A 20,823-nucleotide genomic window follows, 5' to 3' on the forward strand; every position below is an offset into this window, starting at 1 on the left:
TGTTTTACAAACGGAAATCTTTGGAATGGTGACTAGACCTTACTCAGAAGAAACATCATGCGAGCACAGCCATGGGATCAGCAGACAGGAATCTTACAAACATTTATGCTTCTGTTTCCCCAGTGAACAACGTGGGGACTTTTAGTAGTAAACAGGTCCCAACTTCCTTTTAGTTTTTTGTCCCTCTATAAAACAGTTAATAATTTGCAGTCACCATCTCACAACATTCTAATGAGCTATCATTTCCTGTAGCAGTTGCGATTTCTGTCTCTTATTTTTTCCTCAGCGCTATTCATTTCCTTTAGACTGAATTCCACAAGCCTTGAGTCACAGGTGACCTCTGACCTCAGGTCCCCTCTAAAGCCGCCGACCAATATTTCCCTCAATGTTGCAAGCGTGCACGATAGCACATATCTGATGTCCCCCCATGCTGTTCGGGAGGCAGGCTAAAAATATTTGTTTTCAGTCTAGAATTAAATGTTAACAAATGAGCATCATGTGAAATACAAGTCTAGATATTTTAAATATGGAAAAATATAATGAATACTACATACCGGAACATTGCGAGTATTTGAGTCATAGCCGCACATACAGAAGCCAACATTATGTCTTTTTTTAAATCGAATTATTCGTCTTATTCTGTGATGTCACATTATCTTTCTTTCTTCAGCAGAACAAAATAGAAGATAGTTCGAAGAATGTTGATAAACTTCTATTGTATAGACACAAAACCAATGCCAATATCAACATTGTTCAAAATGTCTTCTTTTGTGTTCTGCAGAAGACAGAATGCGAGTAAATGATAACAGAATTATAATGTTTGTGTCAACTATCCCTTTTGGATTTTGTAAAAAAGAAAATTAATAGCGGCATACAGTATTACATACAGTCTAGATATTAAATGCAACATAAAGTCTAAAGTTCCCTGTTTCTGCTCGAGTGACCACAGAGTCAACCCAGCTGAAATGAGTTTTGCTCAACAACAATAAAAAATAGGAGGGACCATTGTTGCCAGGTAATAAGAACAGCCATCTTGAAATAAAGAGCTTAAACCTCACACATCAATGGCTGTTGAACACAGACATTTACAGCTTCTCACACACAACCGCACACAGTCACATCTATATATACACACTAATGACGTGGCCTTAATGTGCTTTCCTCATCTCCTTTCAGTTTAACTGCGTTCAGATTTTTTATTTAGTGTAGGGCAATTAAATATTTACGCCCTATCACTTACAGAACTTATTTTAACTGGAGTAAGTACAAATAAAGGTAACGGTCTGTGGAGAAATTGATAACTACACTGCGGCACACCTCTAGTCTGGCTTCTAATGTCGGTTAAAACTCGCTCCAGTTTATATGAGGATCTTTCCCAATGACCTCATGAGCAAACCATGAGAACTCATCCTGAATGGAGATCCCCGAACTCCGGGTATTAATCACACACACTAGACTTACGTGCTCACGCTCATTCTTGCTTATATACCAGCTGTGCCAGCCCAAAGTTTAAACTCAGAAAGAATGAAGAAGAAAAAACTAAACAAAGGATGTCAGAACAGGAAAGCAGAATAAGGGTGAGATCACTCTTATATCGGAAAAGACTTATCAGCACGAGACTTGGAGAGAGGGAATACTGATCTCTGCCCCTTTGGGTTTCCATGTTGGCTCACAGGGGGAAAAAATGGACTAATTATAGCAAACTTACACAAGCCACTTCACAGCTGCACACATCACTGACTAGACGCTGGTCAGCTCGATGCACAAACATGCACATTCATAAAGCAGGTCGGCAGGCAAACTCACAAATCCCACTGAAAATAAATATTTAAGTGTTTACTAATGTGCCCCGATATTCACATCCTTCCAAATTCTCAAGCTGTGAAAAGAAGAGCAAAGGCCAAAATAAAGGAATAGCGATCCAAGCCCAAAATCTAGAAAGCTGCCTATACGTCAGCATCCTAACCATCATGAAACCTCATTCTGTGGAAATAGTGCCAATGCAAGTCAATGGTTACCGCCGTTGTTTGGTTACTAGCATTCTTCAAAATATCTTCTGTTGTGTTCGGCAGGTTTGAAATGATGTAAATGATGACAATTGTTTTATTTTTGGGTGAAATGTTATATTTTATTAAACAGTGTCTTAAAATGGTGCCTCTGTAGGCAGTCCACAAGGTCTTGCGCATCTGTGATCACAAGAAAATCTTTTTGTGTGCTCACACAAACAGGCTTAGGCACGAGAGAGCCGTCAGACGTCCTCAAAGCAAGCTTCGATTACGCAGGAACCGAATGTGGTGGACGGCCTGTTGAATCACTGAAGAACCAAACATGCCCAGGATGACTGTGTGGGCAAGGCCAGGCACAGCTGCTTTTGGCCGAGCCAGCGGAAGATGGAAAGCTGGGGTGTCGGGTTGAGAGGGATAAATTGGTTAGCCACAATCTACCCTGAAATGCCCTTCCCTTCCTCTTAATCATGAAACTTTGACACTTGAAACACGGTCCCTAAACACGGGCTAGTTTATATAACTGTAAATATAATCTGAGCCACTGTAACGCAAATGTCAAAAGAGGCCACAGACAGTATTGTTTTAGCCACCTGACCAATATATAACCCAGTGATTATGAACAAGATCGATTTCCTGATCAGGGAAAGTGTGCAAACAAGTAAACAGGATATTTAAACGTCAACGCGAAACACGGCGGCATTTAATATTGACGCACTTGCGGCCGCGTACCGCACAGATATAGTTCCGTGCAATCCGACTGCTATTTCATGAGACATTGAGTGATGATTAAAAACAAGAGTTTTGAAACGGAAATGCTCACACATTCTGCAGCAAAATAATTCACGTACATACAGTATATCATCACAAGCATAAAGATTCTTGTGTTGAGAACACCTTGCACCTTATAGAATAATAAATGATGCAATCATCAATACAAATGTCATTATTGACCTTTTACTGCGTCTGTTCTGTGTGTATTTTATAAAATTTCACGAGCTCACACAATCGGATGTTAGTTTTTAGACAACATGCCACACAACAAAAACACTTTCACACACCTACAGAGCTAGAAACCGCACAGGAACGGTGCAGTGTGTACAGTCATACAGTGAAGCAGATGTAGGTGAGTTATCCGGTGAACTGCAGGTCTGCGGGTAAACCGTGCTTACCTTTAGCAGGATGCTGTTTAACCAACTAACCCTGACCCAAACACTTCAACACCCAATAGACACACAGCAATCATAGAGGATTAATATAATATTATTGACTATAGATTTATCCTCAAACGTGCATAGATTATTTATACATTATGAATTATGATATTTATACTCACCATTGAATTTGTGAGAGAAAAGCTCTGATGATGGTTATTGTTTTTATGAATCCGTTTAGATTTATTTAGGGTTAAACTGGTGAGACAGATGTCAGAAACGAATAATGAAAATATTGTCATCATTTACTCACCCTAAAGTTGCACATCTGTAAACATTTGAAGAGTTTGGTTCCAAAATGAGATAAATCTGTTTTTAAAAAAATCATGTTTATTGTGCAGTCCAATGAATATCAATCAAACTGCAGTTGGTTTGTTTTGAACATGGATTCCTTCAATGCCAAACTCAAAACACTGTTAAAACTGTCTGAACGAAATTGTATTTGTTGCTGTAGTGTGCCAATCACATTTTCTTGACTAATCTATTGCAAATGTCATCATTTCTCTCCACACTTAGGTGCGAGTCATTCTTATTGCTCACCTCTGTGTGCAAAAACAGTTCCCAGCCACATGGAGCCAAAAATCCCCAAGTTTACTTTTTTTAACCAAATTCCTTGCAATGGCCCCCTGTTCAGTTTAAACACGTCTACCTGTGACAGGCCAGTAAAACAGGCCAATGACTCAGATTCGAGGCTGGTTGGGTCTGCAATGACTCGCAAAGCTACACAAGTATGACGAAAGAACTCGAGCAAGTCACGGACACAGCGTTAACAGATAAAGCGGTCACCTCATTTCTAATGAACAAGCCATTTAATGATCCTACGCATTCTCTTTTAATGTTAATGCGTCAAAGAAAATTACTATTGTACATTTTTAAAACAATAGTTTAGCCCAATTTTTTTTATTTCCAGTCCCATTTGTTATTCCACAACTGTTTTTTTCTTCTTCCATAAAGCACGAAACGAAGGTTATTTGGTATACAATGAATGCAAATGGTAAACGGGGGACTCAAGCCGTCTGTGTGAAACATTTATGTGGAAATATATTCAAAGTGACATGACTTCACGTGGAACATTTCGAATGTTTATGGCATCTTTTCTGACGTTTTGTTTACATTTAGGAAATTTTGCCAACCACCTGATCACTATTCACATTGTTTAGAAAAACATATTTTTATTTTAAAGATAACTGTCCCTTTAATAATGTGTTTCTGTTTCCCTTCTACCATTCTGTGTAACAGATTAGCAAAGTGTGTATTAGTCACCTCGTGACTGTGCCAGTATCTGTCTTCCCACAAATACTGATACCAGGAATAAAGGGCTGATAACATTATTACAGTCAGTATTAGTAAGACAAGCTTCGATCAGCACACAGCCACCATCCACGGAGACTCGACCCTGAGCTTTTGAGCTGGAAATGACACCATCAACTCAAAGCAGTCTTTGTCCAATCATGCCCGTTTAACAGGTGACTTTGTCCTCCATGCCAAGAAACCGACAGCAAACTAATTCATCATTTACGATCACCATTTTTAGCCTAACCACACGAAACAACAGTGAATGAGCGTGCCAGAAATACCAGGGATGTACTGTACCCTATTAGCATTGGTATGGACAAATCTTAAACAGGCCATGCTTCAGATTGATTTGATTTCTTCTTCCTCTCACTTTTTTAAGGAATGTCTATCTGTCTTGGCCTGCCACCATCAGTCAAGGTTTTTTGTCTTACTGTTCTTGGTAAAAAACAGCTCATCTGCATATGCATTGTTCTGATAATGTGACCATTCACTGCTCAACCGCAGGAAATGCTGTAAGATGGAAATGTATGCTGGTGTGGGGATAAAAGGCACATGTCCTGTTCCTCAGCTAGATGCCATTCACTTAAAATAGCCCAAAGTTAGTTCTCTATGCTCATATACCGAGCCCATGACTATCAATGCAGATCTTCAACAGAGAAAACATATGCTCAGATCTCTTACAGTAATCCGTATTTGAATAGAGATGCAAAATGAGCCACGCACCCAAGTAGTTTTTGAATGAAAACAACTGCTCTCTGTTAACCAATCAACAGTATTGATGTAACATCATCAATGGGAGGGGTTAACTGAGGTGTGACCACAGACTGTTTCAGTATGATTTATCTACGCAACACACAATACACGGACACGTATTAGGACCGCACTTTTTTCAGCTTTAAAAGTGCTGTTTAATGTCCACAAGCATGCACGCCTGACCGTGGCAAAGGCATTAGTTCTGAGATCTTGCAGGCGATTAGCACACAAATCAGGAAATAACAACAATAGATAGCTTTAATGTAAGACAGAACAATACGCCACACTACGTGTGAGACAAAGCAACAGCTTTAGCAGGAAATCAAAGCCTTTCAGGGAGCAGGACAATGGTCAGGTTAAATAATGTACAGTATGATGATAATTCACAAAGTGAACCCAAACTGGCTTCACTAATGGCCTGTTTTCCACGTTCTGTTTTCCTTTATTTTGTAAAATGTGAAAGGAAAAATATTTTATTTTAACTTTCTTTCTTCTGCAGACCACAAAGGAAATATTTTTAAGAATGTTTGTAACCAAACAAAATCGTCCCCAACTGAATTCGATTACAGCCACACAACCACTGAGACATTACTCAAAATGTATTTTTTAGATTTACAGAAGAGTCATATGTAGATTTTGAATGACACAAGAGTGAATTTTTGGGTGAACTTGGCATTTAAGGAGTCTTATAGCTCCTCACATTAATCTGTTTACCGAATAAAGCTAAATCTAAATGATGACATCACACAAAGCATACAATAACTCCTTACCGCATATAAGGTCCCACCAAAATGTTAAAAATTAAAGGTGTGTAATACTTTAAAAGTCCCACCTCAAAGAACAGTTGTGTGACGTTTTCACAACGCCAGCAATAAAACACCTTTTCACTATAACAAGAAATCATAAAATCATCTGTATAAAAGTTATCATAAAGTTATGGGCAAATATGTTTTTGGATAAACCGTTAAAGGCATCATTAAAATCATTAAAGGCAATTATATTCATACTACAGTTATATATCGCATATGGAACACTACACGTAAAGGTATCTACAGCTCTCCAAAGTGGCATAATTTAATGACATGTCCCTGATTTTCCCATTAATGTCCAAAATAAAAGTTTAAGGACTGTTTTATCTCATTTAAATCAAGTAATGCTCTATAGTGGATAGTACACATTGAAAACCGGCATACATAATGTAACTGCATGTTTATTCTTCATTTAAAAAGATTCTGGGTCACTCCATTTAAAACCATTGACCTGGTCATTAGATGCAATACGTAAAGAAACCATGAGCCACGTGTATATTTAAAATTCTTGGCAGAGGAAACAAAAACACTTAAAATGTCTGTCTATGTCACACATATTGTATAGGATGCTTGAAATATTTTTCTTTATCCTGTTTTTTCCTTTTGACAAATATTTATTGCCATTGTTTCTGTAATATCTTTTCATAAGATTTTGTCCTTGTGTAAAATTAAAGTTTAGTAAAATAAAAAAATACTGATCGTATTGAATGTATTTTTTTCATTTGAACACTGTATAAATTTAATGTGCCATCATCAAATTAATTAGTTAATAAAAATCCCCAAATAAACCCTAAATAACTAAATATATGACATATAGACAGCCTTGTTAACTCGAGAAAAGAAGAAGACATTTTTGGAAGGGACTATAGTTATAATAAATACACTTTATTAGTATTACAAAATATGTCAATTTTATCATTTTATTATAAACAATAAATAGGTTATGTAATCTATGACTTTACATGCTGTTTATCATGTGCTATAAAGTCCAAATGTTTCTCTCCATTTTTAGGGTCAATATCCAGTTCGTTACATATTCAGCCATCATGTAATGTTTAGCCATGTGTCACATGTGTGAATGAAGCCACAGTTTCCCTGCCAAAACTGAAGAAACCTCATACAGAAGAAATGAAGAATTTATACGGTTTCATTTTGAGGGAATGAGAACTGAAAGTATTCCCCACATTAGCATCAGTCATGAATCCAGCTAATGCAAAATACTCCCAAATCATTTTAAACTTCACATTTACAGACCTTGGGTCAAAATATTTCTTGCAATCCAAACATGCTAAATGTTTCAAAATATGTTATGTCATGAAAAATATAGCAACTTAATCTACATAGAATTGTTTTAATTATAGAAATGAAAACATAATATTAAATTCAGATGCAAGGCTTCTTATTTTTTAAAAACATAACTTACGACTGTATGTACTGCACACAAACATGCAACAGATATTAAAATCTGTACATTATTTTTACATTTGTATATTTCCCGCATCATTCAACTTTTCAAAATACACATAACATGCCTGCTATAAATGTGCCCACGAGTCGAACATTGTGACGGGACTCACTTTACTCAATAATGAAATAACTACACACCTTATTTTAGTGGAGTGGTTGTGTAGAGTTGTTGAGCACCTGAATAAAGCTCATTCATTACTAAGGTCTCTTTTCACACCAGAGTAATAACACCACACAGCTATTAAATCAAAGAGGTTAAAACAGGAGCAAAGCATGACAATAAAGTTCATGAGTGGAAGGTTGTAAAAGTGAATAAACATTAACATTTGTGACAGGATAATGAAAAACACAATCCAGGAACAGGAAGACTTGCATGCCTTTCGTTTGGTTATGACTAAAACTAAATATTTATTACTGTCCAAATTGTACAATGATGACATGAATATTTTAGAAATAACAATGTTTTATTTGTCTTTGATAAAACGATGTTTGGATAAATGTAGTATAAATGTCAGCGTTCTCTGTGGATTATTTATGCACACGGTGTAAAAATTTGAAAATGTAAACATGTAAGAGGATCCAATGTATAGAAAAAATATTTAGGATTGTGAAAGACAAAGAAAAACAAAAGTTATGGACAAAAATGACAAAGAAGCTGTAAAATAAATGTTTGGTGTCTGTGCGGAAAATGAGGGGGTTAAAGGCCTTTGATGGGGAGACTGAAGAACTCTAGGTAACAATACAACTACATCTCCTAAAACTAATTCTTGTAATGACGATTTCTCAGAAACACCCTCTGTCCTCGTTTTCTTTCCCTTTCTTATCACTAGTTTCTCTTTTTTTAATCTATGTAGACAGGTTGATGTGATCACACACACACACCCCTAAACAATTTTTACCAGCAAATGTTAGTTTCGGATCTCACACAAATTTTACCTAAACTTTCTCTTACACACACAAAACACTGTATGACACACACACACTTTTTATACAGGGCAAATTATCATTTTTCAAATTATCATTACTCTAACCTAACACTAACAGAAGACACCATTAAAAAACATTTACTTTATTTATACAGCACTTTCACAAATTATCATCTCAAAAATATTTTGTCAAATTGATCTCACTTATGGGTACAAATATATCCCATAAGGACTGTTAAACTGGTACACACACACACACACACACACACAAAGATAGATTTAAGTTGCATAATATCTACATTTGTACTTGGTAAAACCACAGAAGGACATCTTGAGATAAACAGTAATAACAACGTAGACACATGTCTAAAATCATAACCAGTTCCTCGAACACGTCTCTATTTCTCTGCACTACATCTGGAGAAAAACAAGTCCATAAATAACACAAATCTGCTGATATTCCCATTACCTAATTTTGGGTCAAAACACCATGTGGACGAAAAGTAAGGAAAATAAAGTTGTTGTTCTTTCATTGGAAACAGATTTATAAGAAATTCCCTATATCATCAGCATTTTTAAAAGAAAGAGCACATCGTGCTGTTGCTGAACAGGCTGATGCAATCTCAGTGAGGTATTGCAGTCATAGCCGGGTTGATTGACTCTTCTGCATTGTCAGAAGGGGCTGCCCCTGAAGACAGGTGTTCACAAGCCAAAAACAGCAGTGTTGAACCCCACCTATAGCATCCTATTACCCCATTTAAACACAAATGCCCATTACCACAGCACAAGTGCTTAGTAGAGTATATTACACCTGAGAGCCTCACCACAGTCAGATGTTGGACACAACACAGCATGTGTGTGTTTTTTAACAAAACATATAGCAGATGGTATTGAATAGTCCATTAAAGCACAACAGCCCAGTTTTTTACTGTATACTACTTCCTGTGAAGTTTAGTCTTACACCATCAAAAACGTATTGTACAGTATTTGTCTTCATCATAACAAATACATTTATGCAGATTTGGAACAACTCAAGGGTGAGTAAATGATGACAGAATTTGTATTTTCTAGAGTGAACTGTCCCTTTAAGACTTTTGTATTTTTTTCTTTATCCAACAGGTGGTTTTTGTAATTGAAATATTTTTCATGACATATTTTGCTTCCATGCTATCTATGGTCTCGGTTTAATTTTCTAGTGCAATGGCATCGATACATTTCCAAATGTAACTTTGGTTCCCAAATAGTCTTTCATAGGTGCTCCAGACTGGAAGTGTTACGTTTGTACATAATTGACCCTTCGCCTGGAGTTTGATTGACAGGCGACCTGACCAATCATAATGCCGATATTTTACCCCCCCATGTTGCTATTCACCATTTTGTCCGACAAACAAACCACAGAGTTTTACCGGCTGCGCATGATGTGGTTTTAAAAAGTCCTTCGGGATTAATTGCTGGCCGTCACACTTTACGAACGTGATCCCAGCTAAAAGTCATGTCACTGTGGAATCTTAGTTGTCATAATGTACAACAATAAAGACTGCTTAAAACAGACTCGTACAAGAAGACTTGTCCGGAGTTTTACCTCATAGACTGACTGTCATGATTCGCGCTGATGGACTGGATCTCATCAGCACTGCCAGAATTGTATCTGCAAAAAATAATCTAAGTTTCACCAGTTGCCTAAAGGTGTCAGAAATCAATGGAGCAATCCAGACGTTATGTCGCTACAGCAAGCATAGTAATAAAGGCAAGAGCTTTGATCTTTATTTTGTTAACTTTATTCCCAGTCACTTTCACATCCTGAATATATCATTCAAATGCATTTTGCAGACTTTCTTATTGCTTTTGGCTAAAAGTAAACATCATTTTCCCCCCGAAATGATTATGTCACGATAAATATTCTTTAGTGCAGTGGGAGCGCTTTGGCTGATGTCGGACATAGCAAAAGGGGGCGGGCTTTGCAAAGGGTCAATCAAGAACCCAGATTGTCTGCCTGTTGCATTCTGTCTTCATCTCTCTATCTCTGTATCGCTCCCTCTTTCTCACACACACCCACTCACAATATTCCAAACAGTCATCGTTGCCATTTTGGGATTTTTATGTGAAGTGGTGGTGCATATGACACTCTGTGTAGGCGTCATCTTCAGATTAGAAGGAGCACACGCCACAGTGCAATGACAGAGAGACGACGTCAGATCTACAGCCATTAGCCGACTGAAACAAGTCACCGTCGGCACAATCATCAAAAGCCAACCCGAAAATCCATCTCGGAAATCCATAATGTGTACTATGGATACATATTGTTTAGAAAGACAAAAAAAGACACGACTTACAAACGGATGAAAGCAGAAGTGTCAAACTTTTACATTCGGCCAGTGAGATATTTTCATAAGGCCGCTCAGGTGATTCTAGTCCTTAAAGGGATAGTTTACCTAAAAATATTCTGTAAACACCCTCGTGTCATTCAATACCTGTATGACTTTCTTTCTTCTGAGTAACACAAAAGAAGATATTTTGAAAAATGTTTGGTTGACAACCTTCCTCAAAATATCTTCTTTGTGATCAGCAGAAGAAACAAACTCAACAAAGTTTTTTAGATATGCATGTTCACAAAGTTACAGTATGTGCTGTATTTAATTCTAACTGTTAAAGCGGCCACCTCATAGACATTGCCACCCAGCTAGTGGCGTCTATATACTTTAAAGAATTTAAGTTTGAGGGTCAGTATGATTTAGTTTGAGACCAAGCATAGTATATGTATGTGACACCGCCAATAAACCATACGGGCCTACCCACAATTGCCTTCTATCAAGGCCATTGACATATGCAAACAAAATGGATGGAATTTTTAAATAAAGTCAGAATTTGTGTGTGTGGCCTGTAATATGCAGTACGAATGGCACTCGTTTTAAGCATATTTCCACAGTTAAACTGTCAAATGAATGTTTTGGGGAACTGTAGGTAGACACTTCATGTGAAGGGTTTTCCCAGTCAGAGACCTGAACACAGAACAAAAAAAGCTCAAAGTTGCTTTCTATCCTTACTTTCATGTAACTCTTTCATTTTTTGCTATACGTCCACCCACCCTCTGACACACCATAACCACACACACAAACTGACACACAGACAATGTTTTGCCTTTCCATTTGCTCATGGGCCCCCAGATAGAAGTCAATGTCTTGAATTACTCACCCAATAAGGGGCCACCATCTGCTCCACTATGTTCACACTGAAGGTAATGATCACAAAGACGTTCTGTATGAAGAGAGAGAGAGAGACCGAGTCACTCCATCAAGTTATCCATCTAACCATGCGCTCATTGGGGAGTGGAACTGGGTGAAACACTCATAACCACATCAGCGAACCCCCCCATGGGCCCTCCAACACAGAAAATGAGCATGCAGCGGTCAGCAAAGAAGGTTTTTGGATCAGAGGTTAAAACACAACACGCTGACAGATACTGGCGAGGCAATTTACAGATGGCGTGAGTCTATCGGGGCCCAGGGCTACAGCTAATACATTCGAGGGGGGGGGGGGGGGGGTGTTGTGAAAAAAGACAAAAAGATTTTCAAAAACCAGACTGGAAGTAAACTAGGATCAAAGATTGCCCCCGTCCAGTCTAGATCCTGCTGAGTCACAATTCCCGATCATCCATGATACAAATCAGGATGGGTGGTACGGGTGTGTGTTGGGGGGTGGTTGGCTTTTTCTTTTTAGTGGAGGGTTCAACTCAATCAGTCTGAACTTACTCATTATGTTTGTCTGCAGTAGTGTTATTTCTTCAGCCATCGTGACTGAGTCAGATAAACACCCATCGTAACGTCTGGGCCTTTGTATGAAACATTTGGACATTGCGTGCGTGAGGTGTGTTGTTTTAGTGCCGTGTCATCATTAGGCCAGAAACATCTTTTTCTTTTGTGCAGATAACATTTTATTTATGTTTTTTATTTAAACTCTTTTTTGACAAAGGATGTTGTGTGTACGTGCCACTACAGGCTACAATGCATTTCGGCTTTTACCAGGAGTGTCTATATTCTTTTGCGAAACTCACTTTGTAAAATACTTTTGCACTTTTCATTGTAACCTTTATTACAAAAACATATCCTATATGATTGGTGGAGTACAGGCATGTGATACTGTAAATCCTAACTTTAGTGAAGTAGGTCTCTCACCAAACATTGCATTAGTGATGATTTCCAAAAAAGAATCCCCAAAACTTCCAACGTTTTTTTCTATTTCTGATGACTAATTAAACAGTACAAATTCTCAAATTAAAACATTTTAAATAAGTAAAAGTGTAATATTTTGTACATTAATAATTTTGATTTGCTTTATAATACTATTTAACAGGACAGCATTTAAACAGAAATGCTTGATTATGTTTTTGTACCATTTATTTTTCTTGGATATTCGGATGGATTATGCTTATGTTATACCAGTATTAACACACATATTTCTTCCTCCATTTCCCATCACAGAAATTCACCATACATGCTTCTACTACAACACAATTATAACTACAGAGTTATTTATGGTGAAATGAAAGACAATAATTGAGATGAGTGTGTCATTTTATAAACAAAAACATATTGTGCGTCAGAATACACCTGATCCACAGGTGAGGTGCAAGACTAAAAGGCTGTTAAGATACTTTAGATGTATGACTAAGTCCTGCATCCTTTCACATTAAGACCTACGCATACAGTGTCTCTCACTTTTCTTTCTAACACACTACATACTACGGTTCCATTGCATTGTATTATTTTTTAATGTGCAGTTTAGCACAGAACTATTCAACTATTACTAGTAGAGTAATTTAAGGGAGATTTACTTTTGTACACAAACTGACCTCTTTGTTGGAAGATATTATCTAACCGGTGGAAAGTATCACATTTTCTAGTTAGGGTTGTTAGTGTGTGTGTGTGCACGCATGTGAGCATGTTTATTAAATATCTTTTAATTTTCACTTTGAGTACATTGTCAACAGTCATAACGGTGACATGGCCTCTCAATAAACTCTAAACGTCTGTCTGCTTCAACAATATGAATAAAAAAGACAATATATATGAAATTCATTACAATTTCATTCGCAAATGTGTTTAAAATTGTGTAAATATATTTCTAATATACTTGTGACACCAGAAAAAAGAACAGCATATTTTATTTAAAAATTTAGCCTGACTCCACCTTACAAAGACGGCACAAAACCTTTTCAAGTGTGTGTGTGTGTGTGTGTGTGTTAAAGTATATTTGGATCACTTCCACTATAATTTAATACACATGAACGTGGAATTAGTGTTTGGGCGTCTCAACTGAGAGACTACCACAGCTGCAACTTTGACAAAATGGAGGAAGATAAAACACAAAATGGCCGCCTCTGGATTTAGTAGAGTCACAGTTGCTCTGAATGTTCCTTCAGGTGAGCAAATATGATATTGAGGACATTTAGTAGGTCAAAAGATCCATATACCTCATATTTATGGTTATATATAAATACACACACATTTATACTGACTCTGTATATAATGCTATGCTATATATATACATACATACATATATATATATATTTATATACACTGTATGCATATATGTATATACACTATATATAAAATGCTAATTTGTTTGTACATTTGCCACTTTATTTGCCATAAACTAGAGATATTTCTCTTTCTCTTTCATTTGGATTGGTTTAAGTAATGTAATTTAAGTAATAACTTGTGTTTTTTTAACTTGTTTATCAGCACCTGTCACTTTCACGTATAAATATAAACTCAAACATATAGAAGGATGTGGATAAACATTACTATGCAATCTCCACAATAATAAAATAACTTAACTCACCTCAATGCTTGTCTTTATCATTGTTTTTCCATGAGAAACTGAAAAATTGTAGAACACTAAATGGATTGGAGAATGTCCAGCGATGATCCCTGACACATCAAATAAAAGCTTTGAGATCTGAAAAACACAGGAAAATCCCAGATGTCTGATGAATCACGATGAAAACATTTTGTCCAACAATAGACAGAATTTTAACTAAATGTAAATACAAGTTTAGCGTTTAGTGACTAGGTATTATTTTTATCGGATTTAGGTACAACACAACAGTAACAAAAATGAGAGTGCAGACAAAGATGCAGGAAGCAGAAATAACTAGAATACGATTTTTGTAGTAAATTATTTAACAAAACTATGCATCGCTGACAAACTGTGACATATTCTTGTTATTACTAATAACCTATGAAAGTCCTTCTGTTCCCCTGAACACAAGCAGAGATTCCTGGACTATGAATCAAAGATTTATGGAACAGTAGGCAAAGTTTTACAGAAATAATAATATAACTATTAGGAAGAAGAGCTTAGAAAGGGTTTTTACTTAGTAAAGTAACTTAGTAAAATACTTCATATAGTACAGGAATTTATAGCTATTAATAGTTATAATAATTTAGAACATTTGACCGATCAGAAAGTTAAGAGAAAACCGTGAAATCAGTGTTATTCCCCCATGCTAAAAATACAGACGAAATAATTATATATGATCTATGAAAATGTAAGTAAACGAAAATCTTATTCAGATAATACAATTAGCATTAATTACAAAAGTATAATAGTATTTCTAAGTATTGAATGATTGTATTTCATGGTTTATCATTCTTTAAGAAAAGACTCGATGTGGATTACGGATGGAAAGGATAACACCAAAACAAAAACAGATCTAAACTTTGTTCTGACAATTTTTTAAATAAAGTAATTAGATCTCATTTTCCCTCAGCTGTCTAGATATTCAGAAAAAGAAGACACACAAAGCCTTATCAACTTCATATTTTTAAGACCGTACACACATTTCTTCATCTTTTCAGAGTAACACATATTAGTATCATTTAAAGGTTTTAAAGAAATCCACAAAATAAATGAACATTTAGAAAAAATATTGATATACTTCTCAGACAGCACTTAAAGAGAAATAAACTGTTATTTTGTCTATACTATTTGCCAGTAATGAACACCTCGTAATAAATCCAGTGATTGTTGCATTTAGTTTAGGAACTGTTTGTTTAAAATAATTATAATATAGAGTTTGTCAAAAGTATTTAACAATAGCCTACATCGAACACATGTAACATTAAATTCTTATAAAGAAAATGTATTTGATCTCTATATTTATTTTATAAAATTTGCTTAAGAAATGTTTCTAGCAGACAAAGATTTCATGCCTCTCCTATTTAAAAACGAAAATCTAATAAATGTAATAAATACATACAATCAATGCAATTTCTATGAAATAATAACCATATCAAAGCTTAAATCATATTTCAAATATATTTTGACACAGAGATAATTGTATTAACTCACCCCAGTGGTTTATTTATTAATAGAATTCTTTACAGTCAAAAATCATTTGAAAAACTCTGTCTTTAATGAAGCTTGATCTTCAAAAACATTTCAATTGTATAATCAGTAACAATTATTATTATTATTAAGACGTTTGATGATTTTGTCTGGTCTTTGTGAAGCCTTTTAAAAAAAATTGACAGATTAATTCAAACGAAATGATATTTAACATGATTCGGATAACAGGATTCTGTAAACTCGGGCGTTCCACATATTCTGTGAGATTTCTAAATAATCATTTGGTTGCAAAACATGCACAGTCAAAACTGTTTCAATACATAATGAAATGTCAGAATTACCAGTTTTTTGATGAAACAGAACAAATCAAAGGATATTAAGAAAGAATCGTGAGAGCGCACTGACTCAAAGAACAGGATAAACCAAGAGTAAAACGAATGACACTGCTTGTTTTGCACAGGCATGTTCTGTGCACCTCAAACATTTGATTTACGTTCCTATTTATCTCTGTACATTTTAGCATGATTTTTCCTAGTAATTGAAAAGGATTTCACCATTAAATCAGAAGAGAGAGCGAGAGAGCGAAAGAGAGAGAGGGTGTATTGTGTTCACTTAAGAACAATAAGTTGTGTAAACTAATTACATGAACTTACTGCTCTCTGATAGACGGTTTAGAGACAAAAACACAGCCGAATCATCTCTTCTTCTTTAGACATTAGACATCAGATGATCTGTATATTAGTTTTTTTATCAAACAGATTGCATGCATGTTGCAACAAAAGACTGACCATATAAAGTATTGTTTGAATGTTTTAACCCTTACCAGAAAGATTTGTGAACCTTTGAAGGATATTTTGTCAAATTAAAACAGTGGGGGGCAAGGCCAGACGTCTAAATAATTCCAGTGAGTCACAAAGGCTTGAAATATCTGAAGATTTATTCCTCACTTTCTCACAAAAGACTCTTTAAATGAAATGACATGGACTTTTCTGATGATACCTTTGCTGGGAAGAGGGGTGGTTAAATTAAATATAGGACAAATAAGGTCTGGGAAGGGAAGACATACTGGAATATTCTTATGAAAACATTTCACAGGTTACTTGAAACCGTGTCAGCATTAATGTTCAGCAGATATAAAGCCGAAATACTTTTGACAAACAATCAGGCTTTAATTTATATTATTGAAGTCACTTGACATGTTGTTTAATCTTTAAGTGGAAGGGCAGACCAGGTACATATCCATGGGTTAATAAAATGTAATAGCTAACAGTTAAAAGCTTTAATTGAACAGAAATCTTATTTTAAATGTTCTTTCGAAAGATATATTATAACTCAATTTTCTTTAGGTCATAGTAAGCTAAAGAGTGATGTTTTTAAGAAATAAATACATTTTGTAATGTATTGATAATAAAGTGACAACATGCTACATTTGAATCTTCAGTAAGCATTTAGTCATTATTGTGCAAATGTTAAAAACAGATAACCGTTACCTCCGTATCGACATGTTTTTATATTTGTTATATTTTTAATCCATTTCGTGTGTACTCATAAATTACTGCAATTGCATCGCATGATCGAAAATAAGTGTTTAATATCCACGGATCATACTGCGAAGCGTGGTTACTGTAAAATTGCTGACAGGTGGCTGATCCAATTAATATATTGATGACATGGCCCAATGACATCATCTTTAATTCATTTACTGTACATATGCTGAAAAAGCATCTTGCTGCCGGAGATAAAAGTACATTAGTGCTTGATACAACTATCAGGGGCATGGGAGGGGATTTTACCAAATCAGACCTAATATGGACAACAAATGGGTCCAAGAAAAGCTGCCAGGAGAGAAAAGGGAGGGGTTGACGGGGACCGGCCAGAACAACTGTGTTTTCATTGGACGAACTTGAAAATACCAAATTTGTTCTGTCCAATCACAAAGACTGTTTGGACACATAGCAACAGCACATTGCATTCCACTGTTTTTTTCTTTTCTTTAAAGCATCCTACTGCTTTTCTTCTCTATAGATTCTGTTCGGTTTTTAAACCGGACATTTGTTTAAAGGATGTCAGGATGGTAAGATAGGAATGTCTTTTATTCAGACATAGTGCAGGATCAGCTTTAAATCACAAGATCAAAGTGTTTTATTAAAGAGTGCCAAGAGGAGACACATTCATGCCCATCCCCATACAAACACATCATTCTGCTCGGAGCGGTGAGTCAGTTTCAAACGGTCACAAGAAAGTGCTGAGTAATGTCAAGACTAAATCACTGCATTCAGGTCCACTTACAAATGCCTTATCTGTTTCAAAGGTATCTTTTATCTCCAGACATCTGTGAACACGATTCACCCATCATCCAGCTGCACATGCTGAATAGACGAAGCTAAACCACAAACCCTACATAACGGACCCCAACAATCACTCATTTATGAAGACTGAAAAAAAATGACACAATGCCGTATTGCTCGCGATTCTGACTAATTCTCCTTAGTCATTTGTCTGAGTTATAGGCGAACCTTAACCTAACAGCTCGGAACACTGAAGAGAGCTAAATCCGGAGTTTTATAGAGTTGTACACATGTAATCATGACTTTGTGACATATTCATAATTCTAGAGGGAAGAATCCCTCCTTAACCACAACAGTGGCCATCTGACATGAAGGATGAATAACCAGACGACTTAGGACTTGTTCTTTTTTTTCTATGGACATAGAAAATTTCCATTTGGCAAGATGTTCAGCCACCACAGTCCACTGCCTTTACCAGCTCTGACCCAGCGGTCCCTTGGGCGGCGTTTACCAGCAATTACATTTAAGAGATCTCGTCAAAGGTGTACCTTCAGTAAAACCATGGGAGACAAGTTTAGCTCTCTGATGCCGTTCCAGGACTTTTTTTCCTTTTTCCATTTTTAAAGGGATAGTTTACATTATGCATTGGGCAAATAGTTCAAAATTGTATCACCATGTAATCACCCTCTTGTCATTTTAAACCTGTATGACTTTCTTTCTTCTGCAGAACGCAAAAATAATATATTTTCAAGAATGTTGTTAACTGGCACCCATTCACTTGCATTGGTTCTGTGTTCATATAATACAGTAGAAGTGAATGACTTTCTTCTTTCAAAATATCTTCTTTTGTGTTTTGTGAAGAAAGAAAGTCATACAGGTATGACAAGAGGGTGAGTAAATGATGACAGAATTTACAAATTTTGGGTAAACCTTGAAGTTCATCTTTTATTTTTCTTGTTTTGCTAAGGAGAAGCTCAGCATAATTTTAAGGGAACACATTTGAACATTATACTTTTAAGGATGTATATCTAAACAAAATCGACCTAAAATCGACCTACCTTAATTTTGTAAAGCCACCTATCAAACACTGTACTTACGTAATATATTAAGCACTGCACAGGGTTCATGGTCGGTTCGTTGACACAGAAGTTACAAAGACTGACGCATATACATGAAAGGAAAAAGTGTTTTGTTAATCTACAGTCACACCTCATAATATTCCTCTTTCCACTGCGCTTTAAAGTTACTGCCTACACAGACTGACTTCCCCCAGGGTCTCCTTACGTCAATGGCGCCTTAGTAACAATAGCAACATTCCTATACATAAACCATCAACATATACCTGAGGCTAGCGGATGACAATCGTACACTTAAAGGAACAGTTCACCAAAAAATGTATTGTAAATTTTTTAATTTCTGTCTTCATTTACTCACTCTCGAGTTCTTCCGAATCTGTATAAAAGTGTTGCATTCTGGAAGAATGCTTGTAACCAATTGACCACCATTGACTAACATAGTATAAAAAAATCTCTTTATAAATCTCTTTTTTCTGTTGATCACAAAAGAAGCCATTTAGCAGAATGTAGGAAAGCAAACAATTCTGGGGCACTTTTAACTACCATCGAAATTTTTCCTACTATGGTAGTCAATTGTGGTCAAGAACTATTTGGTTCAACCAAATATATTTCTCTGTGTTTGTCGGAACAAAGAAATGTATAGAGTTTTGGAACAACTTGTGGGACAGTGAATGATGACAGACTTTAAAAAAGCTTTAAAAAATAAGCACCTAATAGATTCTTATGAGGTGTCTAGAAACTTATTTTTGGATCGCTCCAGTTTACATGGAATGTAAATTTATCGGTCCGTGAGTCTGTGCGATCCGGAAAAATCCAACAGCCAGCTGGGACACCCAGCAGAAGACCGTAATCAGGTCGTCAGTTATTATATCGTTCTTATTTTTATGAATGAAACCCTTTGAGAAAGGCACCAAGACAAATGTGTCTGCCACAAAAGCCGCCAAATATCAAAGTACATTATGAGATCCCCCCACACGTGCTCTCTCTGTCTTTCTATGGTTAAGCACAGGAAGTGATTATGGCTGCCTGACGTAATCAGAGCCAGAGACCGTTCCAGGGAGGGACAAAAAATTCAAATCTATCTATCGCAAAACGGGGAAAAAAATGTGCGCCCGGAGTCCACGTTGACAAATTCTTAACAAGCTGTGGTCAAAAGGAAGCTGGTTGCAGACTGACTCAGCCCCTCCTTACAAGCGGTTTACTGGAAACATGGGGGGAGGCAGGGGGAGGAGGGATTTTCAGAGAAGTCATGTGACACGAAAGGGCGGGGCTAACCACAGCTACGGGAGGAGGAGAGAAACGGGGGGGGGGAGGTAGGGCAGGCGGATACGTGCCCTTCCCAGCGCAGATGCCTCTGAATCGGGTTACTTTACTCAACTGCCTGGGAGTTGGCAGTGGAGAATTCACAGACTACCTAACCCTTTCAGTGCTGGGAAATAAATATAAATAAACAGCTATGTTACCTTTTCCTGGCTTTGAAACACTGTTAGTCCAATGGAAGAAAAATAAGTCTTTCTTTCAAACAGACACCTCTTTTGTGTGTTTTTTTAAGAGATGGAACATATAAGAATGTCAATCCTATAAAAAGAAGGAAAAAATCAGGAATGATGCCATTTCAGTGACTAAAGCACAGCTGTTCGT

The 20,823-nt window shown here is 36.4% G+C and overlaps 1 protein-coding gene across 6 annotated transcripts in view; it reads right to left on the reverse strand.

The window, feature by feature from the left end:
* Positions 1 to 1,980: 1,980 nt before the first annotated feature.
* LOC306889693 (vacuole membrane protein 1-like) overlaps positions 1,981 to 20,823 on the reverse strand; it is a 38,303-nt gene continuing 19,460 nt past the window's right edge. For 3 of the 6 annotated variants that reach the window (XR_013786221.1, XM_079448901.1, XM_079448902.1), the window contains exons 5-7: positions 14,310 to 14,426; positions 11,661 to 11,723; positions 4,130 to 11,467 (exon numbers count right to left, since the gene is read on the reverse strand). Coding sequence is in view for 3 of the 6 variants with exons in the window: in XM_079448901.1 (XP_079305027.1) it covers positions 11,327 to 11,467; positions 11,661 to 11,723; positions 14,310 to 14,426 (321 nt within the window). In the remaining 3 variants the exon portion in view is untranslated. Of the gene's footprint in view, positions 2,399 to 4,129; positions 11,468 to 11,660; positions 11,724 to 14,309; positions 14,427 to 20,823 lie in introns of those variants that run through there. The other 3 variants (XR_013786219.1, XR_013786220.1, XM_079448903.1) reach the window with 2 other exon arrangements.

This window comes from Barbatula barbatula (genome assembly GCF_947034865.1).
Source record: "Barbatula barbatula genome assembly, chromosome: 24".
Lineage (NCBI taxonomy): Eukaryota > Metazoa > Chordata > Actinopteri > Cypriniformes > Nemacheilidae > Barbatula > Barbatula barbatula.